At 37.7% G+C, this 23,328-nt stretch overlaps 2 protein-coding genes, 1 long non-coding RNA gene and 1 pseudogene across 4 annotated transcripts in view; 2 read left to right on the top strand and 2 right to left on the bottom strand.

Moving 5' to 3' along the window:
* Positions 1-1,365: 1,365 nt before the first annotated feature.
* The window catches only part of LOC149103774 (uncharacterized), a 248,417-nt gene continuing 226,454 nt past the window's right edge, over positions 1,366-23,328 (bottom strand). Inside the window, exons 3-4 of the long non-coding RNA XR_016201830.1 lie at positions 2,634-2,703; positions 1,366-2,128 (exon numbers count right to left, since the gene is read on the bottom strand). This is a non-coding gene — a long non-coding RNA (uncharacterized LOC149103774). The remainder of the gene's footprint in view (positions 2,129-2,633; positions 2,704-23,328) is intronic.
* LOC149103775 (uncharacterized) lies at positions 6,834-10,853 on the top strand (annotated as a pseudogene). The gene is made up of 4 exons (XR_016202067.1): positions 6,834-7,333; positions 7,469-7,656; positions 7,872-7,916; positions 8,662-10,853. The product of XR_016202067.1 is annotated as an uncharacterized LOC149103775 (transcript).
* Positions 10,718-11,591, bottom strand: LOC149103776 (uncharacterized). Its single transcript, XM_089273752.1, has one exon. It carries the CDS (start codon positions 11,499-11,501, stop codon positions 10,878-10,880), a length of 624 nt encoding a protein of 207 aa, XP_089129878.1. The 5' UTR covers positions 11,502-11,591; the 3' UTR covers positions 10,718-10,877.
* LOC110062022 (uncharacterized) lies at positions 15,343-20,127 on the top strand. Its single transcript, XM_020768897.2, has 5 exons — positions 15,343-15,465; positions 16,151-16,226; positions 16,706-16,727; positions 17,900-18,118; positions 18,262-20,127. Exons 2-5 carry the CDS (start codon positions 16,170-16,172, stop codon positions 18,291-18,293), a joined length of 330 nt encoding a protein of 109 aa, XP_020624556.1. The 5' UTR covers positions 15,343-15,465; positions 16,151-16,169; the 3' UTR covers positions 18,294-20,127.

The raw sequence follows: 23,328 nt of genomic DNA on the forward strand, positions 1-23,328 counted from the left end.
TTGAGAAGATACGGGCTCTAGAATCGCTGGTGAGACAAATGCAATATTTACTACTTAGATGGGAAATGTTTGCATTAAGAGCAGTTTCATGCACCTCAGTGTATTCCCATTAGGGCTTTGCCAACTGTATCAGCTTCTAATGGAAGAGTGGGTCCTACAGCCTATGATATATCAATACCTCAAGGGGAGTTTTAGGAAACAGACTGTGAGTTTAGTGTAAGTCCTTTTGGGTCTTCACCAGATAATTCATCTGGTTTGGTGTTATCATCAAATGTGTCCCTGACAGCTAGTATTTCCAGTATTACATATATCTTGTAAAATCACTGCGTTCACCCATATTGGTTGTGCGTACAGCATGGTTATTCCATGCCTCAACTAGGAGGTTTAACTGGTTGTTAATTCTGGAAAGAAATATGTAATACAAACAGAACAGATCGATTATGCTGGTCGATTCCAGGATGCCATTTTCTTCCATCTGGTAGAACAGAGTGTAGTAGAACTGACCGACCTCAATAAAGACTTCTCTCCAGAGAAGCTCAATTCACTGGTTGTGTACAGACAACCCAGCAATTTTGCTTCCCCTATTAAATCCCCTGTGCCATAGCATAGCTCTTCCTACCTCTAAATTTTCATCCCCTTCGTCTGAACACACTCTAGGGGGCAATCCATAACTTTGTACAGCAGCTAAGAATAGAGCGAGTCCAGTCGCAGCAGAATTGTTTGTTGCAAAACTTAAAGTCTAAAGCCCTGTCAAAATTACCATGTATTACGAACCTCCAACTGATAAGGCAGTGTAGTCCATCAATGTGCCAGAGGGAATTAGGTCCCCTGACGCTGTCAACACACGGCACGAAAAATCGCCTTTACCACGCGTCAAATGTGTGGTTAAAGGTTTTGTAAAGGCCGCCTTTGCACGCTTTTGACGATCTGTGACGCGAGTCAAAGATCATCTGTGAATAAACCTTTACCACCAAATCAAAGGCGTGAAAGGCCGTTTTTACTCACCTGTGAACGCCTTTGTTTTTAGGGTTAAAGGTGATCCTTTGATACGCCTTTGCGCACTGTCAAAGGCGGGTCAAAAGTGTAATCAAATTTGTCTGCGATTCGAGTCAAAGGTTTGCTAAAGACGTGGTCGAAGATGCCTGTGACGCAGGCCAAAGGTTTGTCAAAGGTACTCTGCGCGTTCCGCGCTCGCGCGTCTCGCCCGAACTTCTCGCTCGCGCTCCTCTTTCGCGCTTCGCGACCGTTGATCACGTTTCGCGCGATCCACATCCTATACGCTTTTTTCTGCTTGCTACACTAGCTTTGTAGCTCCGCATACGAAAGATGCAATTAGATCCGTACTCTTGATTTATATCTGACAAGTTTTGAAGAATATATCAGCTTTAATAAGGTTATTTTGTACCAAACTATTGACAAATGTTAACGGAAAAGCGGCCCGGAAAGATCACTGCGCCTAATTTTAAGAAAATAAATATGTTCAACTTCATCCAAGTTTCAATTTTTTTTCCCGTTTTTATCAAGAGTAAATACCTTCAAGTACCTTACATAAATGTTTTGGGCTTCAGGTTTCAAAAAGCCACGTTACAGGCTTGGTTTCAAACTACACGTAATGAGACTGATCATAAGGAAAACATTGTTCTGTCTATCGTGAAAACAACAGTCAACAAATCTTCCATGGTACAAAGTGCATTTATCTAACATTGAAGTACTATGGCTAAATTCTCAGTTCCTTAAATTTACTAGACCAGACTAGAAAATAGGGAAGACAACCGCAAAATTTCGGGAAAGAATGGCAAACTTCGCACAAAAGTCAACTAGTGTATTAAAGCGTCCTTTCCAGATGGCACGTACAGTCCGTTGCATGGAACTCCTTATGTTTTGGCAGTTCTCCTTTTCTGCTTCTTGCACTTGCTCATTCTTGCATTATAAGTGGAATGGAATACAGTGTTTTCCACTTCTTTCTCATCAAAGTGGTTAAACTGCCTTGTTGGGGGTCAATGCCAACTAAATCCCCATGATTTCTAGGGAAGACACATTTTGACAAAGTCTAAGGCGTTGACGAGATTAATCAATGCATCTTCACTGGATAAGTCCATCCTGTCGACCACTGCTTGTCCGCATTTGTCTAAACAGAAGAAAACTGACAAAACGTTGGAAATGAATATTAAGGGTGAATCTTGGCATTCTATTCCTTAAAGTTTTCCTATAGTTTTTGCTAATATCACATTAATAAAACGTGACCAATCAGATCATTACTCCTCCTTCGAATAGTTTGTGCTTCTGTCAATAGTAGCCTTTCTTCTGTATTTCTCTCCACTCTACTCAGAGATTTGGTCACACAGGTATGTCATTAAGAGCCAGTCTAACAAGCTAATTTCATCATCTGAACAAGGATTATCCCCAGCTAGAATTTCATAAGAGAACAAAGACTTGGGGTCATTTTAAAAGTGTACGGCTTGGCACAAATAAACAAAAAGCCTAGAGCCAGTTTACCAGTCCATCTGTCTGCCTGTCTCTTAAAGACATCTTACAGACCTCTTACAACAAAGATCTTTTATGGTTGCAAAATAGCAATCTAAAAATCAACAAATCTGACATAAACTGTGACAAGAAATGAGGAATACACACACCTTTGGGAATATTGCTGTTCCTGTGTAATTTCCACAGATCTCTTCATGTTCAGTGGTGTAATCTTTTTCCCTATTTTCCTTGTAGATCATATGTGAAAAGGAGCATATAAACATATCAAAATAATTGCACATTTGATAAGTAAACAGTTAGCAACTACTTGAACACTTTTTTCCACTGAAAAAAATTCCTGAAATTAAATGTTTTAACATGAGACATGCCTGCATGGAATCGCATGGCTCATTCATTGAAACAAAAATCCAGTCCAAGATGATGAATACAACCACTATGATTCCCAGTGCAGCCGCATCTCATAGAGGGAAATGGCTATTATCCAGTCAAATTTGCCAAGAAAATTTTAAATTGAGTAAAAGCAAATAAATGTCTTTGTCAATTTACTTTTACTAAGTTATTATCAAATCCTCTACGCCTTAAATTCTCTACTGATCCCATCAATAGTTATGAATTAATCATATTATTAATTTTGCTTGGAAAAATTTGGTTTGGAAACCTGATGGCCAAACCAAAACAGTCGATATTGCAGACAACCACTCAAAATTTAGATTCAAAACTCAGCTTTTACCAGTCAAAAACCAACATTTCCTGAGACTGGTTTGCAACATTCAAAACGATTCCCACCCCTTGCATGTTTTCAATAACATTTTAATTACTTAATTTTCATCCAGGTGAGCCAGTTGATGTATTTGTCCCTTAAGAAAGACAACATTTCCTCACTTGCCCTTAAATGAACCAAAAAGAAACAACTTTTTTTTTTTCTGAGATCAATTAAAAAAACAATTAACAATTAAACAATTAAAAAATGATCAATTAAAAAAACATTAATAAGCTATAGCCAGGTTTTCAAAATCTATTTATATCCTTTCTTTGCTGGAAAAAGAAATTAAAAGTTGTGGCCGAAGAAATTATAAGATGGTCTATGCTACAAAATATAGAAATAACAAATGAATATTCCAGCCTTTTACTTACCAAAATGTTCTGATGTTGCACACTTTGGAGCATTGCATGATTTAACTGCATCTGAGTTGACTATGAACTACAGAGTTGTATATTGTATCCTCTACCAGAATTTATTCTGTTAATTTCTTCAGTTCTTCTAGAGTGGCTAGCTGAAGGATAAAAACAACATTCATAAGCAAATTTCCACTAGTCACATATTTATTGGCATTTAATGGTCTACTGCTCAAAAGACCAAGACATGAAACTCTAAAACTACTGGTATTGTCCAGAGAGGTTGCATAATAATATTATTATGGGGTCAGCTTTTTAATTTGCAACTAATGGCAAGTTTGATTTTTTATCAAACATTGTAACAATTTCACCTACTAACGGATAAGCTGGATTATGTGTACTAAAGGCATCCGTGGTCCAGTGTCGATTGATACCCTTGATCGATCCTCTAAATCGACTCTCTATCAACACCCGATCAATACTCAATCAACACTCCATCGACACCTCGGTTGACACTCGATCTACATTTCTATTACTCAGTTTTGCAAATGTCACAGGGTAGGTGCATGTGATCATCTGGTATGACACCATTCTTAGCCCTGAAGACAGTTCAAAATGTCAAATGCCTGGCAGGTTCGGGGTGGGGGGGGGGGGGGGGGGGGGGGAGGTGGTTGGGCAGGAGATAGTGGAGTTCCAAATGACTGATCCATAAGCCTGATACAACAAATATCAAAACATATTTTTACTACAATTGCTAATGATCTCGCTATCTCAGTGGTCAAAATTTGTTGTGGACTCACTCAGCTGCGCTTCGTGAGTCCACAACATTTTGACCACTGTGATGATGCGTATCATTGTCGATAAGAGTACAGACCACACTAAACCACATGCAATTTGTTAAATTCAACCCAGTGAAGTCATTTATCAACATTAATGAACAAACATCATCATAATTTCAACTGTGGCAACAAACAGAGCTTTTTTTCAATAGAATGGTAACTAGAGACAAAAGCAGAAACTTATCCATAGATTAAATTTTCAGAGTCAACAACTCTTTTAACGGTATAATGAATATGATAATTAAGTCAGGTCGTGATGGATTGTCATGCATGGCTGACTGAGTTTTTCCTTCAATGCAAATTTCCTATATATTTACATGAGCTTTCTTTCAAGGAAATTGTTTAAGCTCAGAAATTACCAGAGGCATTGTGCACAACAATTTATACGTAAATAGAGTTAAGTTTAAGCTTAATTATTAAGTTACGTTTATTTCAAGCACTGATCATGCTAAAATCTATGCTATGACAGACACTTCAATTTAATGCACAAGACTTGACTGAGTGAGAAAAAAAAATTATCTTTGTCAACTTTTGTAAGTAAGTATATGTGAATTGAAAATAAAGTTTGGTCTTTCTTAACGAAGAGCTTTGCCGATCAACTGTGATTCAGTCAAGTGCAATTAATCTTCGACCAAATTGTTTTTACTGCCAAGGATCTGTCTTGCCATAAATATACGCAATTCACAGCTCTTTATGTAGCCATTGCTGCGTTTAATTTACTTTTTAAACTCTGTTATTCTCTGAACATTGAAAGCAAATGAACGAAATTCAAAGACTTACCTTTTCCTGGTCCAAAACACAACGAAAATTTCACCAAAGCCGCCATAATGAAGCCAAATGAAGAAAAATGTCTGCTTTCCTCACAGCCGACTTCGTTGACCTTTATTCCTATTGGCCAGAAAAATGCGGGAAGCTGCTGGCAGCCGCGTTTTCCCGCTGTTTTCGAGTTGTTTCCTTGTGCCACCTCCAGGTCAAGTGAAAACTTTTTTATTAAAAAAATACACATTGACTTAAAAGCAAGCTTTCATTTTATCGTTAAAACAGCAAAAAAATACGAAAACGCAGGTTATTAGGGCGTTAAAAGCGGAGTCGCAAGATATGGCCATATTTGACCTCGCCTTTGACATGACATGACGTAGGATCAAAGTCGTACAAAGCCATGCCGCCTTTGAATGCCTTTGACATAGGAGATCAAAGGTATGCAAAGCCGTGGTGTCTTTGAACGCCTTTGACATAAGAGATCAAAGGTATGCAAAGCCGTGGTGTCTTTGAACGCCTTTAACGTGCGTCAAAACTGTAGTCAAAGTTATTGACATGTTTGACCTCGCCTTTGGCAGGGATCAAATGTATGGCAAATCCATAAGATATTTGATTCCCCCTTTTACGTGGGTCAAAGGTGGAGTCAAAGTTAAGATCACATTTGCCCTCCTCTTTGTCATGGATCAAATGTATCGGCAAAGCCATGACATTTTTGACACACATTTGACGTGCATCAAAGTTTGGATCAAAGCTATGATCATATTTGACTTCGACTTTGATCAGGATCAACTTTAGAGTAAATCCAATTTTTCGTGCCGTGACACGCCTTGTGATGGTATTGAACCACCTCAAATCAGACCCTGCTGGGTCAGTTTGGAAAAAAACTTCCCTTACACGCTGATGCTGAACATTGATATTTCTACTTCGCAAATGACCCAGCATGATACTGATACCAGAATTGGAAAACCCACTTTAGTCTTATTTCTCGAATCATCAGGGCCGGGTTGTTCGAAAGCCCGTTAACGCTAACCCAGGATTAAAAGTTAACCCAAATATAAATTTTTCTCTATAAGAATGTTTTCCACTGCTTATGCTTTGTGTAGTTTGAGATTACTCAAGTTCAAAACTGAGCTGCAAACAGTTCCCGTCTATGCAGTAAGTATTGAATTTGTCTCAACAGCAATTCAAGAGGCAGAATTCTCTCAGCATTCGCTTGGGCACCTATGTCCTAAACGGTGAACAGAATCCAAAGCAACTTCACGACGAACGATCAAGTTCTCTGCCATGTTACGATTACCGTGATGATAAAATCTTGAACAGTCATTCAAAAGACGCATAACTGTTTCTAGAAGTTCAGTCACTGAGGGAGCTGCAGTAACAAACATTAAATAGCAGATAGACCAAGACAAGGCATTTCAGCACTGCCGCCATATTGACGATTTCTAGTTAAAGTAATTTTCATTGCTATCATACACGAACAGCCATACTCTTAAAAGGCACATTTCGTGCTGGCATATACAACGTAATTTACGAGACCCGCATATACGCGCATTTTAGCACGCGTATATATGGTCCTTGTAGGACGCGTATATTTGGGCATTTATTTCGCATGTCTCCGCGCTTGAATTTACGCAAATATGTGGCCCTTAAAAAATGCGTATATACGCGATCTAAATGGTCGTATATATGAGCTTAAAGCCCATACGTAACGTATGTAAACAAGTATACGCGGCAGAAAAACCCGCGTATACCCTGTCGTAATTTTGAAACGAATTGCCAACCATAATATTTCGGCCAAATATTTTTCCGCATTTTTTTCGATCGCCATATTGGCCGAATGGGGGTCTGTGACAGAGTCTGGAAGGAGCAAAGTATGCAGGCTCCCTATGACTTATGGTTAATCGCCAGCGCGGTAAAATTGGTCGAAGCAAATAGGACCACTCAAGCGCTTCATTTTGGTACCAAACTTTGCATTGTGAAGATAATATTGTGTGTTTCCGTCTGTCGAGAATCAACGTATGTCATTGTCCTGAGAAGCAAAGTGTATTTTGTAGGCGATCTTTGAAAGATTTAAACTCTAGAACGACAAGACAAGAAGAGGCAAGAAACCAAACTACGGATCCATGCATCAAGTGGTAAGAACTTGTCCGATTCAGAATTTTCGATTTTCTTCTCGTTTCCCTGTAATTGCACATTTTCTGAGCCTAATTTCGCTGGAATTCTCGGAATTTCGACTTTACAAAGCGAAGTGACTCTTACTTTTCTCGCAGAATGTGAATGAAGACGCTTGGCCTCGGACGTCGGCCAGATGGCTCCAAGAAAAGGATTTAAAAAACGCTTCCCTCTGAATGATTATTTACAAATCAAACGACAGCAAGACGTCCTTCTTGTCAGTGCCATTGCCCGTGATCTAGAGTTTGCGAAAAAAACAAGGAAGTTAAAGCGATTGGAGTCGAAGGTAAATAACATATAAGATCAAGTATCAAATTCGCCTAACTGCTCACTTACATGTCTTTCAATGTTATTGGAAGAATCTAGTTCTTAATCAAACCCATGAAAATGTGTTCTAGCTCTAAATACGTCTATTTGGGCTAAAGTTTTCGCAGATTATCACGAAATACACTGTTGTTGTGATGATTTGGTGTGAAACTCAGGTTACATTGTATTTTTTAGGCAAAATTGTTCATTAATAAAGAAAATCAAGATGTTCAGGAAAAGGTCAGTTTTTCGAATTGATTATATATATATATATATATACATACGTACGTACGTACGTACGTACGTACCTACCTACCTACCTACCTACCTACCTACCTACCTACCTACCTACCTACCTACCTACCTACCTACCTACCTACCTACCTGCCTGCCTGCCTGCCTGCCTGCCTGCCTGCCTGCCTGCCTACCTACCTACCTACATAGATATGTATGTATGTATGTAGGTAGGTAGGTAGGTAGGTAGGTAGGTAGGTAGGTAGGTAGGTAGGTAGGTAGGTAGGTAGGTAGGTAGGTAGGTAGGTAGGTAGGTAGGTAGGTAGGTAGGTAGGTAGGTAGGTAGGTAGGTAGGTAGGTAGGTAGGTAGGTAGGTAGGTAGGTAGGTAGGTAGGTAGGTAGGTAGGTAGGTAGGTAGGTAGGTAGGTAGGTAGGTAGGTAGGTAGGTAGGTAGGTAGGTAGGTAGGTAGGTAGGTAGGTAGGTAGGTAGGTAGGTAGGTAGGTAGGTAGGTAGGTAGGTAGGTAGGTAGGTAGGTAGGTAGGTAGGTAGGTAGGTAGGTAGGTAGGTAGGTAGGTAGGTATATATATATATTCCTGGCATGTTTCGGTGATTGAATTTACATGTCATGGCTTTAGAACTTTGAAATTTGGTAATGTAGAAATATGTATCTAATAAAATAAGTTATATATAATACATTAAAAGCAACTATTGAACTTGGGCTGAAGATGGGTGCTTTATTTTTTTTCTTAGATTTCTGTTGGTGACCACCTGATAAATAGAAGGAAAAGCTCTCCAACTAGTTTGGGGGCTGATGGAAAGATATCTAGTCCTAGCCGAAGTGCCAGGCGAAGAAAAACACAGACAGTCAGTGCTGCTAAAATGCTGCATGGTGCAACTGAAGAAAACATGGCACCTGCTTATGCAGGACTCATTGCAGTTTTAAATGAGACTGCTCCCATAGGAGTGTTAACTGATGCGTTAATGAAATATGCTAAGTTTACAGAAAAGGTGATTCCAAAAATTGTAAAGCAGAAGATACTAGAGTTTGAGAAAAGTCATACCAATTTTGTTAGGAGTGTAAATATTTTGTACAGGGGTGGAATTGCAAGTAACTAGAAGGATAACTCTATAAGGTCATCATTGACAATGTGCTTAGATGAAACTGGGGTTAGTAAAGTTTACATTCAGTTCATGAAAAACATTCCAGTACCCAGACTTCTTACATATAAGGAGTTATTGCATAGAATTAATCAAATTAACATTGGTGAATTAAGTGATGTGAAGGAAACACTTTGTAATGGGATTGATGAGGAATGTAATGTATATTTCAATGGAAAGTATTGGGACCTTCTCCAGCTATTGTTTAAAATGGCACAGTTTTACCTCAGTGCCAACAATAAAAGAAGGGATAAGCTTAACTGGTTTGGTAAGCAAGAGGGGTCTTTTAAAGTGGCAATAGTTGGAGGTGGGGCACCCTTTGGAAAGGATGACCAGGCCTTGGCTTGGCTGGTCAGCTTTTTAAATTCTGGGCAACATGTGTGTAGCTCTGCAGAAAATTTCCTGTTGTTCGGGGCAAACTGCTCTGAAAACTGAACCTGTTCGCAGATATGGGACAATGCTAAGATATCAAATGACAAGAATAGAAGGAAATTTGTATTCTATACAAGTTGATGGTAAGGAGAAGATTGTGTCCTTTCAGTTTGAGCAGCTTCCAAATTGTGGTTTACCCAAAAATGCTGATGTTGAGAAATGTAGTTTTTGTTCTGACCATTTGCACAAGTTAGTGTCTGACTCTGTGATTCAAGGAAAAATAACAAATGAAGCAAAAGCAGCTATAAAATAGGCTGAACAGAACATTTGTAAACATTTATCTTAGATACAAATTAACATAAGATACAATATATATTACAAATATATATTTTGTATGAATTATCAATATATATATATATTATTTAGTGATTCAGAGCACAACATATTGTCTGTATGATTAAACATGGTTGCCACAGGTCAGGAAATGGTCAGGGAAAAATAATTCTTCAAGGTCAGGGAATTTCATTTTGAGTCAGGAAAAGTTCAAGTCTTTGAGAGCAGTCAGGGAAAAATGAAATTTTAAGAGTACTAATTTATTTCTTGCCTATTCAATGATGTTAAATGGGTGGAGAGGTTGGCTGTGAGGTGAGGTTGGAAGCCATTACCAGGACTAACTTGTGATTTTTTTAATTTAGTTGGTCAGGGAAATTTTACATTTGTCAGGGAAAAGTCAGGGAATTTCAAGATCCTGTGGCTGTGGCAACCATCTTAAATTATTAAATTATCCTTAGTATATAAAAAATATATTCTATAGTATATACCTTTATGAGTGATTCATGAAAAAATCACAAATGAAGCAAAAGCAGCTATAAAATACAGCGTAGGCTGAACAGAAGTTTTGTAAAAATGCCTCCGAGATACAAGATAATTTATCTATTACACAGTTTGAGTGTAGCAAAAGAAATCTAATTATTTATATGAATGATCAATATTACCATAAAATATTTCCTTATATATTTTGGACTGATTCAATGGAAAACATATAATCTTTATGATTACTTTATCATTACATAAAAAATATATATTCTATATTTATATAAATATTTCTTAGCGAGTGATTCAAGGGAAAGTAAATTATCTGTATTAGTTTTTGTTGATATGAAAATATATTTCAATATTATATATAATGCATATTATTAATATATTTCTCTATTTCTATATTATATATGATTTATATATTGTATTGATTCAAGGAAAAGCAAGTGATATGTAACAATTATTTGGCATGAACATCAAGAATTTTATTACTACAGAATAACCTTTCTTGCCAGGGATTTTATGACTGTAATGAGATCAGGCCTGAAAGTTATAGCAAAATATTATAAGGCAGCAAATCAAAAGTGTTGAAACTATTTTTCTGATTGTCGTTATTATATTTATACATGTTGAGGCCAGTCATGTTCATTCCAATAACCATAATTGAAATCTATGACCACGAGTTCCTTCTTGTAGGAATATTTCTTCCCAAATTGTTTTTCTTCATTGATAATCGCTTCTACACGCTTGTTTCCTTTAATTTTTCTTTTCAAGAAGGTGGCTTGAGTAAGATTCTGATCGGTACAATCAGAAAAAACCTTTCTCACTCGGTTGTGCGAAGTGAAGGCAGACACGCAGTTCTTTCGTGTTTTAATTGTTATTACCCCGAAATTTGTTAGGGAAACGATCGTTTCAAAAACATCAAAAAGCTCCCTAGGTAGCTTTTCTTCCACAATTACCTGCCAAGGGTGTTTGACAGAGCATCGGGGAGACATTCGTCGCCGAAATTGCTTGAGCCAATCCATTGTTTGCCTCTGTAGCATTGGGAACAAATTTCCGACAATGTGCTTAAATCCAACGCATGTATTGAAATGACGAATGCATATAGGCCCCAAGAAACTTCTCATATCCTCAAGTACATCTTTAATTTTCCCCATTTGAACAACTTTACATGCAAGTTCTGCTTCTGCGATCGCAAGTGCTCCTCGAACAGTATTCGAAAATACTCCACTTATGGCCGCCATCTTTGTTTAGTAAAAGAGCCTAGTTGGAGTCGACCGCTGACGCATTAGTTGAGCCTGTCGCTTTGGCCGGATTCGGGCCAAAAAATTCCCGGCGTGTGAAAAGCCATGTTAAAATGAAGTCCACTGGATCATGTTCTACGTGTACAACTGAATATTAGTCTTAAGGCACAGATATTCTTTGAACCAGGCAACTTCGTAGCATTGTGAACAGCCTTTAATTGTGCCAAATACCTGCAATGAGCAACAGAAAATGACACTATTCAAGCATAGATAGTGGGATAAATCACTAAAGTTCTCAAAAGAGCCATAAAATGTTTGGCGACTTCAATATGTTTTCTGTACTGTCGTACTGTTTATATGGGACTTTATGATTTATGGCCATTTCATGAACATCCACTAAAACACGAAAGCCGTTTCTCAGTCTTAAAGAGACGTCTCTAATTAAGCATTTCCCATTAATTTGGAGTATAAATTCGGCGAAGAGAAGCAATTGGGTCATTTCTTTGAAATATTTTCAGAGCTATATCACAAGTTCCGTCAACTTACGCTTTCAATTGTAAAATCGAATGGAAACAAGAAACAATTACTACATACATGTACATGTCAGTTAGACGTGATTTTGCGCTATCCTTGATTGTTGAATTGGAAAATGTCCAGTTTTGTGTCATCTGTTCGGTTGCTTCGACTCCATAGCCATCCCGCTTTCATCATCACAGATGTTAACAGTTTGTCAGCATCGCTACTCAAAAGGCAGCCACTACTGCTGCTTTTACATACAAATCTTTGACTTAGACATTGAAAAGTCAGCGGTCATCCTCCTTTAATTCGGTAGGTAAGCCATGTATGGTGATGCAAACGGAACTTGATAGAAACTATGAAAGAAATATATATGTTATAGCAGCAGTTGTGACTCTCCCTGGATTTTGAACGGCCTTTTGAGTGGCTTTTTCGATAACCAGTTAATATCTCTGATGATGACAATCGGATACGTGCGTCGGAGTACATGTAATTGAAAAGATGAGACAAACATTTGAAGGGGCCTTCGAAGAATCGAAGAGCGCGCAAAATCGCGTCGAAGTGACTTTATGTAGTGGTTATTTTCTTGCTTCTATTGTACTTTACGCCTGTAGGCGGAACTTGAGCGAACTTGTGAGTTGATTTTTCTGCTGAAGTATTCATATCGATATTGTGAGAATGCCACAAAATATCATTCTGAAACTAGTTGAAGAAAGTGTTTCAAGTGCTTTTGTTGGTCGAATTTTTACTCGTAATCGATAAGAAAAAACTAAGCTAATTAATTCTTGTGTAAGGCAGAAAACGTCTTCTGTGTTTAAATAGTACGTGTGTCCATTGAGTATTAGTATAAATCTACAAGCGTTCTATCACGAAATCCGTTCTCTGATTGGCTACGCTACTCACTATCTATTCTGTGATAGATATAGTGAGTAGGGTAGCAGTGTACCCTTGTTAACAAAATGACGGCCGCCTCTTGGGGTTTTCGAAGTGTCTGTGAAGAAGATTTAGATAAAAATTTGAACGACTAGTAGATTTATACTAAAACAATTAGATTATTCGCTCTCGATTTCTATGCGTGATAGAAATCTCGAGCTCATGATCAAATTGTTAAATAGAAACACGAGTGGAAGTTTGGGAGAACGAGAAATGCTGTGGGAACATGAGCCAACAGGCGAGTGTTTCCACTCCTTTGTCGAGTTCTCCCAAACATTCAAGAGTGTTTCTATAAATCGATAGAAACATGGAGAATATGTTTCCATTTCTTTTAGATAATACCACGGGAAAAGAAAAGAAAACAGCTTTTTTACTCTATTTTCAAATGTATTTATATTTGTTTAAAAATACTTCATTTCATATGTTTGAAGACTATAAGCAAATGAATTTGCCGCTAATTCATTTGATCTTTGGGTTGTACGGTCTCCTATGGTCTATGAAGTTAATTCAAGAATCAAAGCTATCTAACATCATCTATTGAAGACAAAGTTATCAGCACCATGCGTAAATGATGCATTAAAGTTTAATCTTGTCTCAGCAAACAAAGCTGAGTTGACCCAGTTTTCAACAATCGGAGCCTAAGCAACGTATACATGTACATACGAGCTCGAAAGAAAAACAAAAGGTTCACAGAAACAAGAGCTTTAGACTACAGGTCATAGCCACATACATGCAGTTTAAGCAATTGAAACTCTACATCAAACTTCCCTCTATTACTGAAAGTTCTGCCTCTGTTTAAATTGAGACAAACCGTTATTTGACGTTATTATACGTTGTAGTCACCATCTGTCTTCTTATCGGCTAAAAGCCTACAGTTAATTCTGGGAAACAGCGCAACCTGCAGATTACTTACTTATCTGCTAGGAAATTAGTGAGTAATCCGTAGGTTGCGCTCAATGCATGATTTCCAAGCGCAATGTCAAGTTCACGTAAGAACAAGGCTTGTCGAAAATAAACTGTGTTCGGTGCGATAACGCTTTTGTCGTTATTTTCTTTAAAACAATGTGTAATAAAACAATTATGAGATTCGGTTTTTGTGATATCCGAAATAATCAAGGTCTCGGTTAGTGTTATCACTTCCCTCGACCTTGATTATTCCGGATATCACAAAAACCTCATCCAATAATTGTTTAGTATTATGTTTCATGCTGAGTTTTCCAGTGACGCAACTGATTTTCTCTGTGGTCGGTCTAAAGGAGATTGATTTCATTCATCTTTGATCATGGCACTGGATAAATGCTGTTTTGGGCAACCATACGTGACTCACCAAATGATTGACTAAGCTTCTTTTCTAGACTTTCAAAGATCGTTGAACTAGAGAATTCTACCTTCCTCAAACTGTTTTAGTGAGTCATTTTACAGCAAGTTTCGCCTCTTTGTTCAATTCGCTAATCTCGTTTACCCAGTTGTGAAAACTGTCTGCTTTGCTAAATAGAGAAAACAGTTTGAACATAGTCAAAGCAGATTTAACGTGGCGAGTTTGTAATGGCAGTAAGCTTGGGACCGTATAGCCATATAGTAACAGGTGAACTAAGGCGCTTACATCGGTAAAAAAGGATGAATTTATTTATTATTTATTTCAAGTCCCCTAAAGAGGCTAGAAATTGAAATAAAATAATCAATATAAAGCAGGCGTTTTTTTTTTTCTGATCTTGCCTTGGTTATATTAGAAAAAAGTGCATGACATAAGGAAATGATCACGTTTGTGCAAAAAAAATATATAGTTCATGATTTTTAACCGATATATATTAGCCAAATTTTTTTTCTGTACATTCTCCACATTCTCTACACTCTCTTTTTCAGTTACGAAATTTTAGTGTAACAATCTTGATGAACGAAAAAGCAAATATTGCGTGGGGTTTTCATTTCGTTTGAAAATATTTTTCACACAGTCTGTAAAAAAGCAGACAGGATGTCTTAATGATTATTTCAGCTGCCTTAACAAAAATCATGTGATCATGTGCTGCTTATGAAAAAAAATGAGCAGTTTTATGGACACGATTCTTTGATTCAAGTCAGTCTGTTACAATATATTAGCAAAAAGTGCATGACATAAAGAAATGATCACGTTTGTCCAAAAACAAAACACATAGTTCATGATTTTTAGCCATTATATATTAGCCATATTTTTTTTCTGTACATTCTCCACATTCTCTACTCTCTCCTTTTCAGTTACGAAGTATTAGTGTAACAGTCTTGATGAACAAAAAAGCCAAATATTGCGTGGGGTTTTCATTTCGTTTGAAAATATTTTTCACACAGTCTGTAAAAAACCAGACAGGATGTCTTAATGATTATTTCAGCTGCTTTAACAAAAATCATGTGATCATGTGCTGCTTATGGAAAAAATGAGCATTTTTATGGACACGATTCTTTGATTCAAGCCAGTCTGCTACAAGTGTCACCCGCAGTAACGCTCTTCTCCGAAATTTTAAACCATCAGCACCAGAAAAAGGTAAGTGAAAACATTCAAAAGTTTTAGCTTTTATGCGTCAGTTTTCAAGAACTGTCGTTTTACTTGCAGTTGATTTCGCCCTGATTTTAAGATTTCCTTTGCGGCAAATATTCGGAAATTCGTTACTCTCTACTGCTTTCCAATGCATAAATATTGCCAAGAATTAAAGGGAAAAAAGATGATTTCAGAAGCTGGCGGCCACTGCATATTGTCAAAGATTAAAAGCTATCATTCTCTCGATCCTTTTTTTTCTTTTTTTAAGTAAGCGCTTTACTTTCCAAAGGTCGAAGGTCGGCCGTTAAGGAAATCGCCATTTTAGAATTAGCGCGACTGTTTGCAGAGTACAGTTAACTTGTCTTGCAACTGCACTGACTTCTTGCTGAAGGTGCATGTGAATATATTCTTGCCTCAAATGGAGTCTAAACGGGCCCAGTCTAAAGTCTTCAAATAGGAGCAACGTCATTTCACAAATCTAAGTACAACTGTAATTTAGTAACGTGATGGTCTTAATAACTATCAGAAAGACAGCATCCGTACTACATAGTGCGCACAATCTCAACTGCGTCCGCTGCAAACGATTAAAAAGATCGATCACGCTTGAGCAAATGCCTTAGTAACTACAAAGAAACTTCGAAAGTTCTGCTTTGTTTTTTATCACTTTTTTTATCATTGTTTTTCATTAGAGTTGCAGACCGTTGCTCATCATGAAATTTTGGATCATCCTGGGAATTATGTTTGCCTTATTTACTGCACAAGCGCAGGTAAACTGCAATTTTCTGATCATTTGTCACGGAAGTTATAGAGGCACTTTTTTGAATTGATCAAAATAAGGCAAATCGTACTTCCCTTATGGCTCTATCAACTCCAAGCCTCCCTCCCCCTCCTGCACGGGCATGTGACGGGCATTTGACATTTTGTTTTCAGAAGGTGGCAAAACACCCACGGTGGCGCAGCTGGCGCATACAATATCCCTATGGTGGGGCTATGAGAAAAGTGCAAATGCCCCACTTATGGGATGGCGTCAAAATTTTATTCTATAGCAATGTTGCCGTGTTCTCGCGAGCTCTAATAGAACGTGAAAGAAAGCATCTTCTATCTGGTAAATAGCTTGCTAAACTTTGAATTTGACTGTTATTCATGAACTCAACTTTATGATATGGTATTGTATAAAGCGTATTGAAATTGATTCAAGCTCATGACGAAAACAATGAACTAACCTTCATCCGTATTTTAATTCCAGGTTGAGGGCGCAGCATTAAAACGTAAGTAAAACAGAAAACTGTAACTTATTTCACTTTTACTGTCATTGTCTATTGTTTGAAGTCCACCGGATATCTGCAAAAATCTACACGCCAAATAAACCAACCTTTAGCTAGTATACACATGCACGTTGTACATATAGCAAAGAATATAGACTTACATAGAGGATTTATGTTAGCAGATTTAGTGGCATCATATAACATCAGAAAAGTTACTAGCACTTTCAAAGACTTTGATGAGTCATTATAATCACTCCTAATCATAAAAATTACAATTTCCTCGATTGTGATTGGTTTAACAAAACTCATATTTTCCACTTATTCACTTGTCAAGTTGTCATTGGACAGTTCAATAAGCCAGTCACTTTCAAAGTTATGGTTTAAATCAACCAATCACATTCACATTTGTTGTTTAAATCAACCCATCCTAATTTCTAGACTTCGTGTCGTTCAATTCGGTCTGTAATCATACTCGTGATAAATAAATCGGACTCACGCTGCGCGGTCGTCCGATTTTATTATCACTTGTACGATTACCGACCGAATTGGACTCCACACAGTCCTATTACCATTACTTATCAATGACGTTTTAATCATGGTATAGAAAAACTGCCCAATCGTTGGTGAACACGTTGTTACCATACAACAATAGGTTACCATAGCAACAGTATGACCTGCCAATAACTCAAAAAGAGCTTGGTGACCGCCATTTTATATTTTTGAATTTTGATTAACAGGATAAGACTAGTAAAGTTTTAAAACATTTTGAACATGGGGTTCAGAATTAAACTACCTTAAAGTGTTGTAAACTTACATGTTGCCAGCCACCTTAACTCCTACACCCTTTAGCAGGATTAAAGAAAAAAATGCGAAGAAGAGGGGCATTGGTACACCATAAGTGGCCCCTAACTATAAAGCTATTGCAAGAGAGTTAAGCCTTTTTTTCATGGAAAAGAGGACCGAATGTTCAAAATTTGAAAAACAAACCTGTAACAATATACGCTGGGTTGTCATTGAAGCATAAGATCCTTGACTAAAAGGTATCATACTATAAACCAAATTAGAAGTCATCAAATTGATGCCTAATCCCTGAAATAAGCGCTGTTATAATTGAATTACTTATCTACGTTCCTACCTTTCTATATATTTAATTTTCCCTCTTTAATTTACTGCAGGTTCTCCCTCATGCAAAATATACCCACATCCTAAGAATGGTGTCTTGACCTGTAATTCAATAGCTGGAGAACCAGTGTGTCGAGTGCAGTGCAACAAAGGTTTTCATTTTGAGCGCAGGCCCCCTTTTTTGTATTACTGCCAGAATGGAGAATGGCAATTTTATGATTTACCTGGTGCCCCTGCCGCGGATTTTGCTGTGCCTTGGCCAGATTGCATCAGTAAGTAAAAGTTTTGTTCATTGCTATCTCTTTCTTGTCTTGGTTTTTCTCCAGAGTCACGTTCGGTGTTGCTAGCATTTCCTTTTATTCTAATTTTAATGCGTTATTCTTGTTATTACTGTTTTGTTTCGTTCTCATAACAGAAACAACACCATCGCCATCACCACCATACTAGATTGCACTGAAAGAGTCCTCAGATGATCAGCCAAGCATTATTTTTCGAGCTTAATTATATTGCGTCCGGATACAGAAGAGTGACCGAGATAAAGCTAAAACTTGAAGATCATCTGTGAAATACTATTTTATCTCGTCTCCTTGTTTTTATTACAATCAGAATGCCAACATTTGCCAACATCCTTTTCGTAGTTAATATCATACTAATATGGTCATCGTTATTAGTTTACATTTGATCAAGCACAGCTATCATCAAGCATGTCTGTATTGTTCACAACGTACTGAATTGGGCTTTTCAAGTTGCGAAATTAACGTGCAGCTTTTTTTTCCTGTCGTGATACCCATCCCCTTCCCTTCAAAACGCCCCAAGCAAGAATACGTTATGAGAATAAGCAAGCATTATGGTGGATAGCTTATACAACAAACCCATAAGCAAAACTTGTAAGACACAGAAAATAGGTGACTTAATTTCTCCTGCCTGATGTCAAAACAATTTCTACATATAGTATAATATACATTGCACCCAGACTGAAGCGGTATCGCAGATACCATACAGATTATGTAAACCGGTGTTTGATATCGGTTTTGCAGCACGCAGAGCCTTTCCTTCCACTGACATAAAGTTTCTCCCTGTAGGAGAAACTAATAGCAAAGGCCAGAAAGGGTGAACGACAATACGGAGCGGTTAAGATTATTGGATATTTCCATCAAAGCATACTAGAGGTCAGCTCATGTGCAAGCGCACTAAAGGTACACAATGTGTACATGTGGCTACGTGTTAATCGAGCTAACACAAAGTCAGCGAAGAGAACTTTTGTCCATTTGACCGTCGGTGGGTTTGCAAGAGCCACTCGGTCTACGAGAATTCTTCACAGAAATAGTCCAATACCGGGTAGAATTTTTTAGAAGATTTGGAGCTAGTTAGCTGGATCGATCGGATGGAAAATCGTGTTGCTTCGTTTTGTTTTTAGGTGTACTGATTGAATATAAGGTTGCTGACGCCAGCAACAGCTCTTTTTAGACCTTACCACACCTAGAAGATCACACTGTGCGAACTAGCAGTACTCATTAGAAGAACAGTTTAATCATTTCCAGGACAATCCCATGTATTATCACTTCGTCAGACGTTAATTCCATTGTTAGAAATTTATGGCTTGTTGTAAGTTCTCCAAGAAATCATCAAACGTATGTTTTTTTTTCCTTCGTTACCCTTTTTATTGGCCCTTTCTTGCTACATGTATGTAGGTATGACTTATTTTGCTGCATACACCGATATAATCTCTATATTGACTGAACTCAGGAGTCAATTAGGCTCATATCTGACTTAATTTTGTCAAGCGCAAATGCGGTTACTTTCCACGGCTTGAAAATTCTAAACCTTTTAACCTCTCCTTCCCCTTAGCCTTTTTCCCACCGTTCCTCTCCCTTGCAACTTCCATTGCTCGCCATCCCCTCTTCTCTTGCTCTCGTTTATAATATCGCGATCAATAATGATTTCGTGTTCACCCTTCCCTTCAGCCACACACGGACCTATTGCGGATCTATTTTTTCAATATCGAATACATCAAGAGAAATGCGTTTCCCTTTGTGACCCTTTGTGACCCATTTACGAGAACAGAATAAATGTTATCAATTAAAGGCAAAACAACTTAGCACCATGATGTTTTAAATTTTAATTTAGTCCCGGCAAACAAAGCTGAGTTGTGCAGTTTTAACAATAAGAGCTTATGTGAAGTATATATGAAATAATTCATATTTGAACTGCGGTAGTAGATGAAAGTGAAGTGTGATCATCGCAGTAAATTTTCCAATTTAAGCAACTGGAAAGAAGAAGCCTGAAAAAAAAAATCAGGCCTTCAACGGGATTCGAACCCGTGACCTCCGCGATACCGGTGCGATGCTCTACCAACTGAGCTATGAAGCCACACATTGGGAGCGAGGTCAATTAATTGAGTTCATATCTTCCCGTGAGTGAAATGATGTGAAGTATACATGAAATAATTCATATTTGAACTGCGGTAGTAGATGAAAGTGAAGTGTGCTCATCGCAGTAAATTTTCCAATTTAAGCAACTGGAAAGAAGAAGCCTGAAAAAAATCAGGGCTTCAACGGGATTCGAACCCGTGACCTCCGCGATACCGGTGCGATGCTCTACCAACTGAATAGCTCAGTTCAGTTCAAATATGAATTATTTCATATATACTTCACATCATTTCACTCACGGGAAGATATGAACTCAATTAATTGACCTCGCTCCCAATGTGTGGCTTCATAGCTCAGTTGGTAGAGCATCGCACCGGTATCGCGGAGGTCACGGGTTCGAATCCCGTTGAAGCCCTGATTTTTTTCAGGCTTCTTCTTTCCAGTTGCTTAAATTGGAAAATTTACTGCGATGATCACACTTCACTTTTAATAAGAGCTTATGTCACGTAAACATACAAACTGGAATGAAAATAATTGATTTTCTAGAAGGCTACAAAGCATAGCCACTACTTTTATCGCTTAAATTTCTTCAAATTATACCCTTTAGTTTATAGGTTATTTCATTGTAATTTGTTTCAAAACCGTTAGAATACGTTTAAAACAAAAATGTAATTAGCAAATCTAAATTTATCAGTGAAGGAAACTAAATGAGGCCGATGTGCCAATTTCATTGACAGTTAACCTTCTTAGTAAATCAATCCAAAGAGCATTAAATAAAATGATTTAAATAATTCGTGTACAATTTTAAAACTACTATTTGGGCCTAATTTCATTGTTTTATTTTGTTACTTTTGGCTGTTTTCGACTAATTATTAGATGTTGTTTCGGGGGTTAAGTAAACTCACTCTAACACTTTTAACTTAAACGTCCGTGATGTAAAAGTAGCGAGTTTGTATGAGTCCGGCTGGGCCAATCTGGAGTCTGTTCTGTCTTTTGAAATAATAACCGAATGAAAAGCTGAGAAAACGATTCTATTGCTTCGTACTGAATTACGCTTTCAAATGGCTAATCTGATAAAATGGATGCTACATAGCTATTGCTACTTTTTTCTTTCCTCCTGTAGTAATACATGTATGCATGACAATTTATTTCAAAAACACTCTTCACGTGGGTTCTTTTTTCTATTGTAATCAGTTAAGTAGTTACACAAAAAAAGCTTTCGCAGAGAGAGAAACAATTCTTGTTTCTTCTGTTGGGTAGACAGCCTGTACACCAAGGAGAGTAAACTGTTTCTGTTAACATTTTTCGTCATAGGCACTGTGTTCACGAAACCCATTATTCTGCTAGCAAAGAATTCGCTGCCTGAATTAATTCGTTCTAGCATACGTCGGGAGACGTACAATGAAAAGGGAGACACGGGGTGAGGCCGGAGGGATCGCGAAGAACAGTGTCCGGTGGAGCGCAATGGTGGAAGCCCGACCGAGTATGCCTCACCAGGGGTAAAGAGGATTAAACAAGAACTAAAGCATTTGTGTCCTGAGTTTATTTTTTTTTTTTCAGAGAATGAAAAAATGCTCCCCTTAATAATTCTCGCCATTGGCATAATTACTTCAGCAGTCTATGGGTGTCTGTGTCGATGAATTGAAAATAAGTTTGCATAATTAGAAACAGTACGAGATCCTTGTCGTGTTCCTCTTTCACACCAATAACAACAGACTGGTAAGTGGTAGTTTTTATAATTTTCACTCTAGGGATACTTTTACGGTAGCCGTATACCTCCACCGTGTGTTTTAGCCACCTTAGTGACACCTTTGAACTGAACTCCAACTTAAGGTAACTCTTCTATTTTGGTTTCTGATTTTGCGGGGAAATTATGATACAAAACGGAAACGAAACATTTCGTGATTTGGTTAACATACAACGTATACTAAATTGATACTGAAATAATATCCCTGATCAATTCGAAATAAAGTTCCTTCTGTTTTCACTGAACTGTTTGGGCGTTTTATTGCGTTTCTCTGTTTCATTCGTTCACTCATCCATTCATCCATCCGTCCCTCAGTCTGTCATCCATACATCAGGCCACCCAGATAAAGTTTGAAATGTGACAAGTCCGTGGGAGCTTTACAAAACAAATTGGATTCTCTCTTTTGGCTTTTAATATAACAATCTTTCTGAGCCATTGTTTCTATCTTATATATAGTTATATTAAATAAACACATACACAAAAAAATAGAATTGGTTTCACACAATCGTAATAATTTTGTTTTAGTGTATCTATAGTCTCTCGTCGTAACTGTTGTTAATTATTATTTTTAATACCGCTAGTTTATGAGCTGTCTCTAATCATTGTTGTCAATTTTAATCTCTGTTCTCTTGCTGCCTTCAGTTGTATTTAGTTGTGCCTAGTTGTATATTTACAATTCGTGTAAACATGACCCGCGTAGATTAGCTCGGCTATCCGCGGGCATGTTCAGATAATTGTGATTTTAATTTGAAAACAAAATAAAATGTATGTATCGTAAGAGTGCTCGATACAAATACATGCAGAGCGAAATACGAATTAAGATAGAAACTACAGTTACTCGAATTTCACGTTTGTGATTCTTTTGAGGCAGGCGTATACCCCCACCGTAGCGTTTAAGTGTCATTGTCTGAGAAAGTGTTCCAGGGGCCAAAAGTTGTGGTCAACCGATTTGGCTGAAACTTGGCACAGAAGTTGGGTGCAATGAGATATTCCAAAGCCAATTTGGCTCACTTCTCTGACTTTTAGTTTTGGAGTTTCAGGGGGGTCTCATTTTTTGCTCTTTGAGCACCAAAATCCCAGCCTTCCAGGGGACATTTTGAAAGTGCCATAGAACCCAATTAGTAAACTGTGCTTCCAAATGAATTTGACCATGAACTCTACTATAATAGAGGTTTCATTTCATACATGTAACTTTGTCCTCGAGGTATTGGACAGAGAGGAGCCTTGGGCTAGAGTTTGGCAAAAATTGATGTCAAAATTACAACCCAAAATTGCCATTTTTCAAAAACTCAGTGTATCTACCGGCCTTCTTGCATAACTTCTGTACCTATACCATTATTTACTTTAGTGACCCAGTTATCAGAAT

The sequence above is a fragment of the Orbicella faveolata genome, unplaced genomic scaffold (genome assembly GCF_042242905.1).
Source record: "Orbicella faveolata isolate gen_17 unplaced genomic scaffold, um_ofav_v1 contig_35, whole genome shotgun sequence".
Classification (NCBI taxonomy): domain Eukaryota; kingdom Metazoa; phylum Cnidaria; class Anthozoa; order Scleractinia; family Merulinidae; genus Orbicella; species Orbicella faveolata.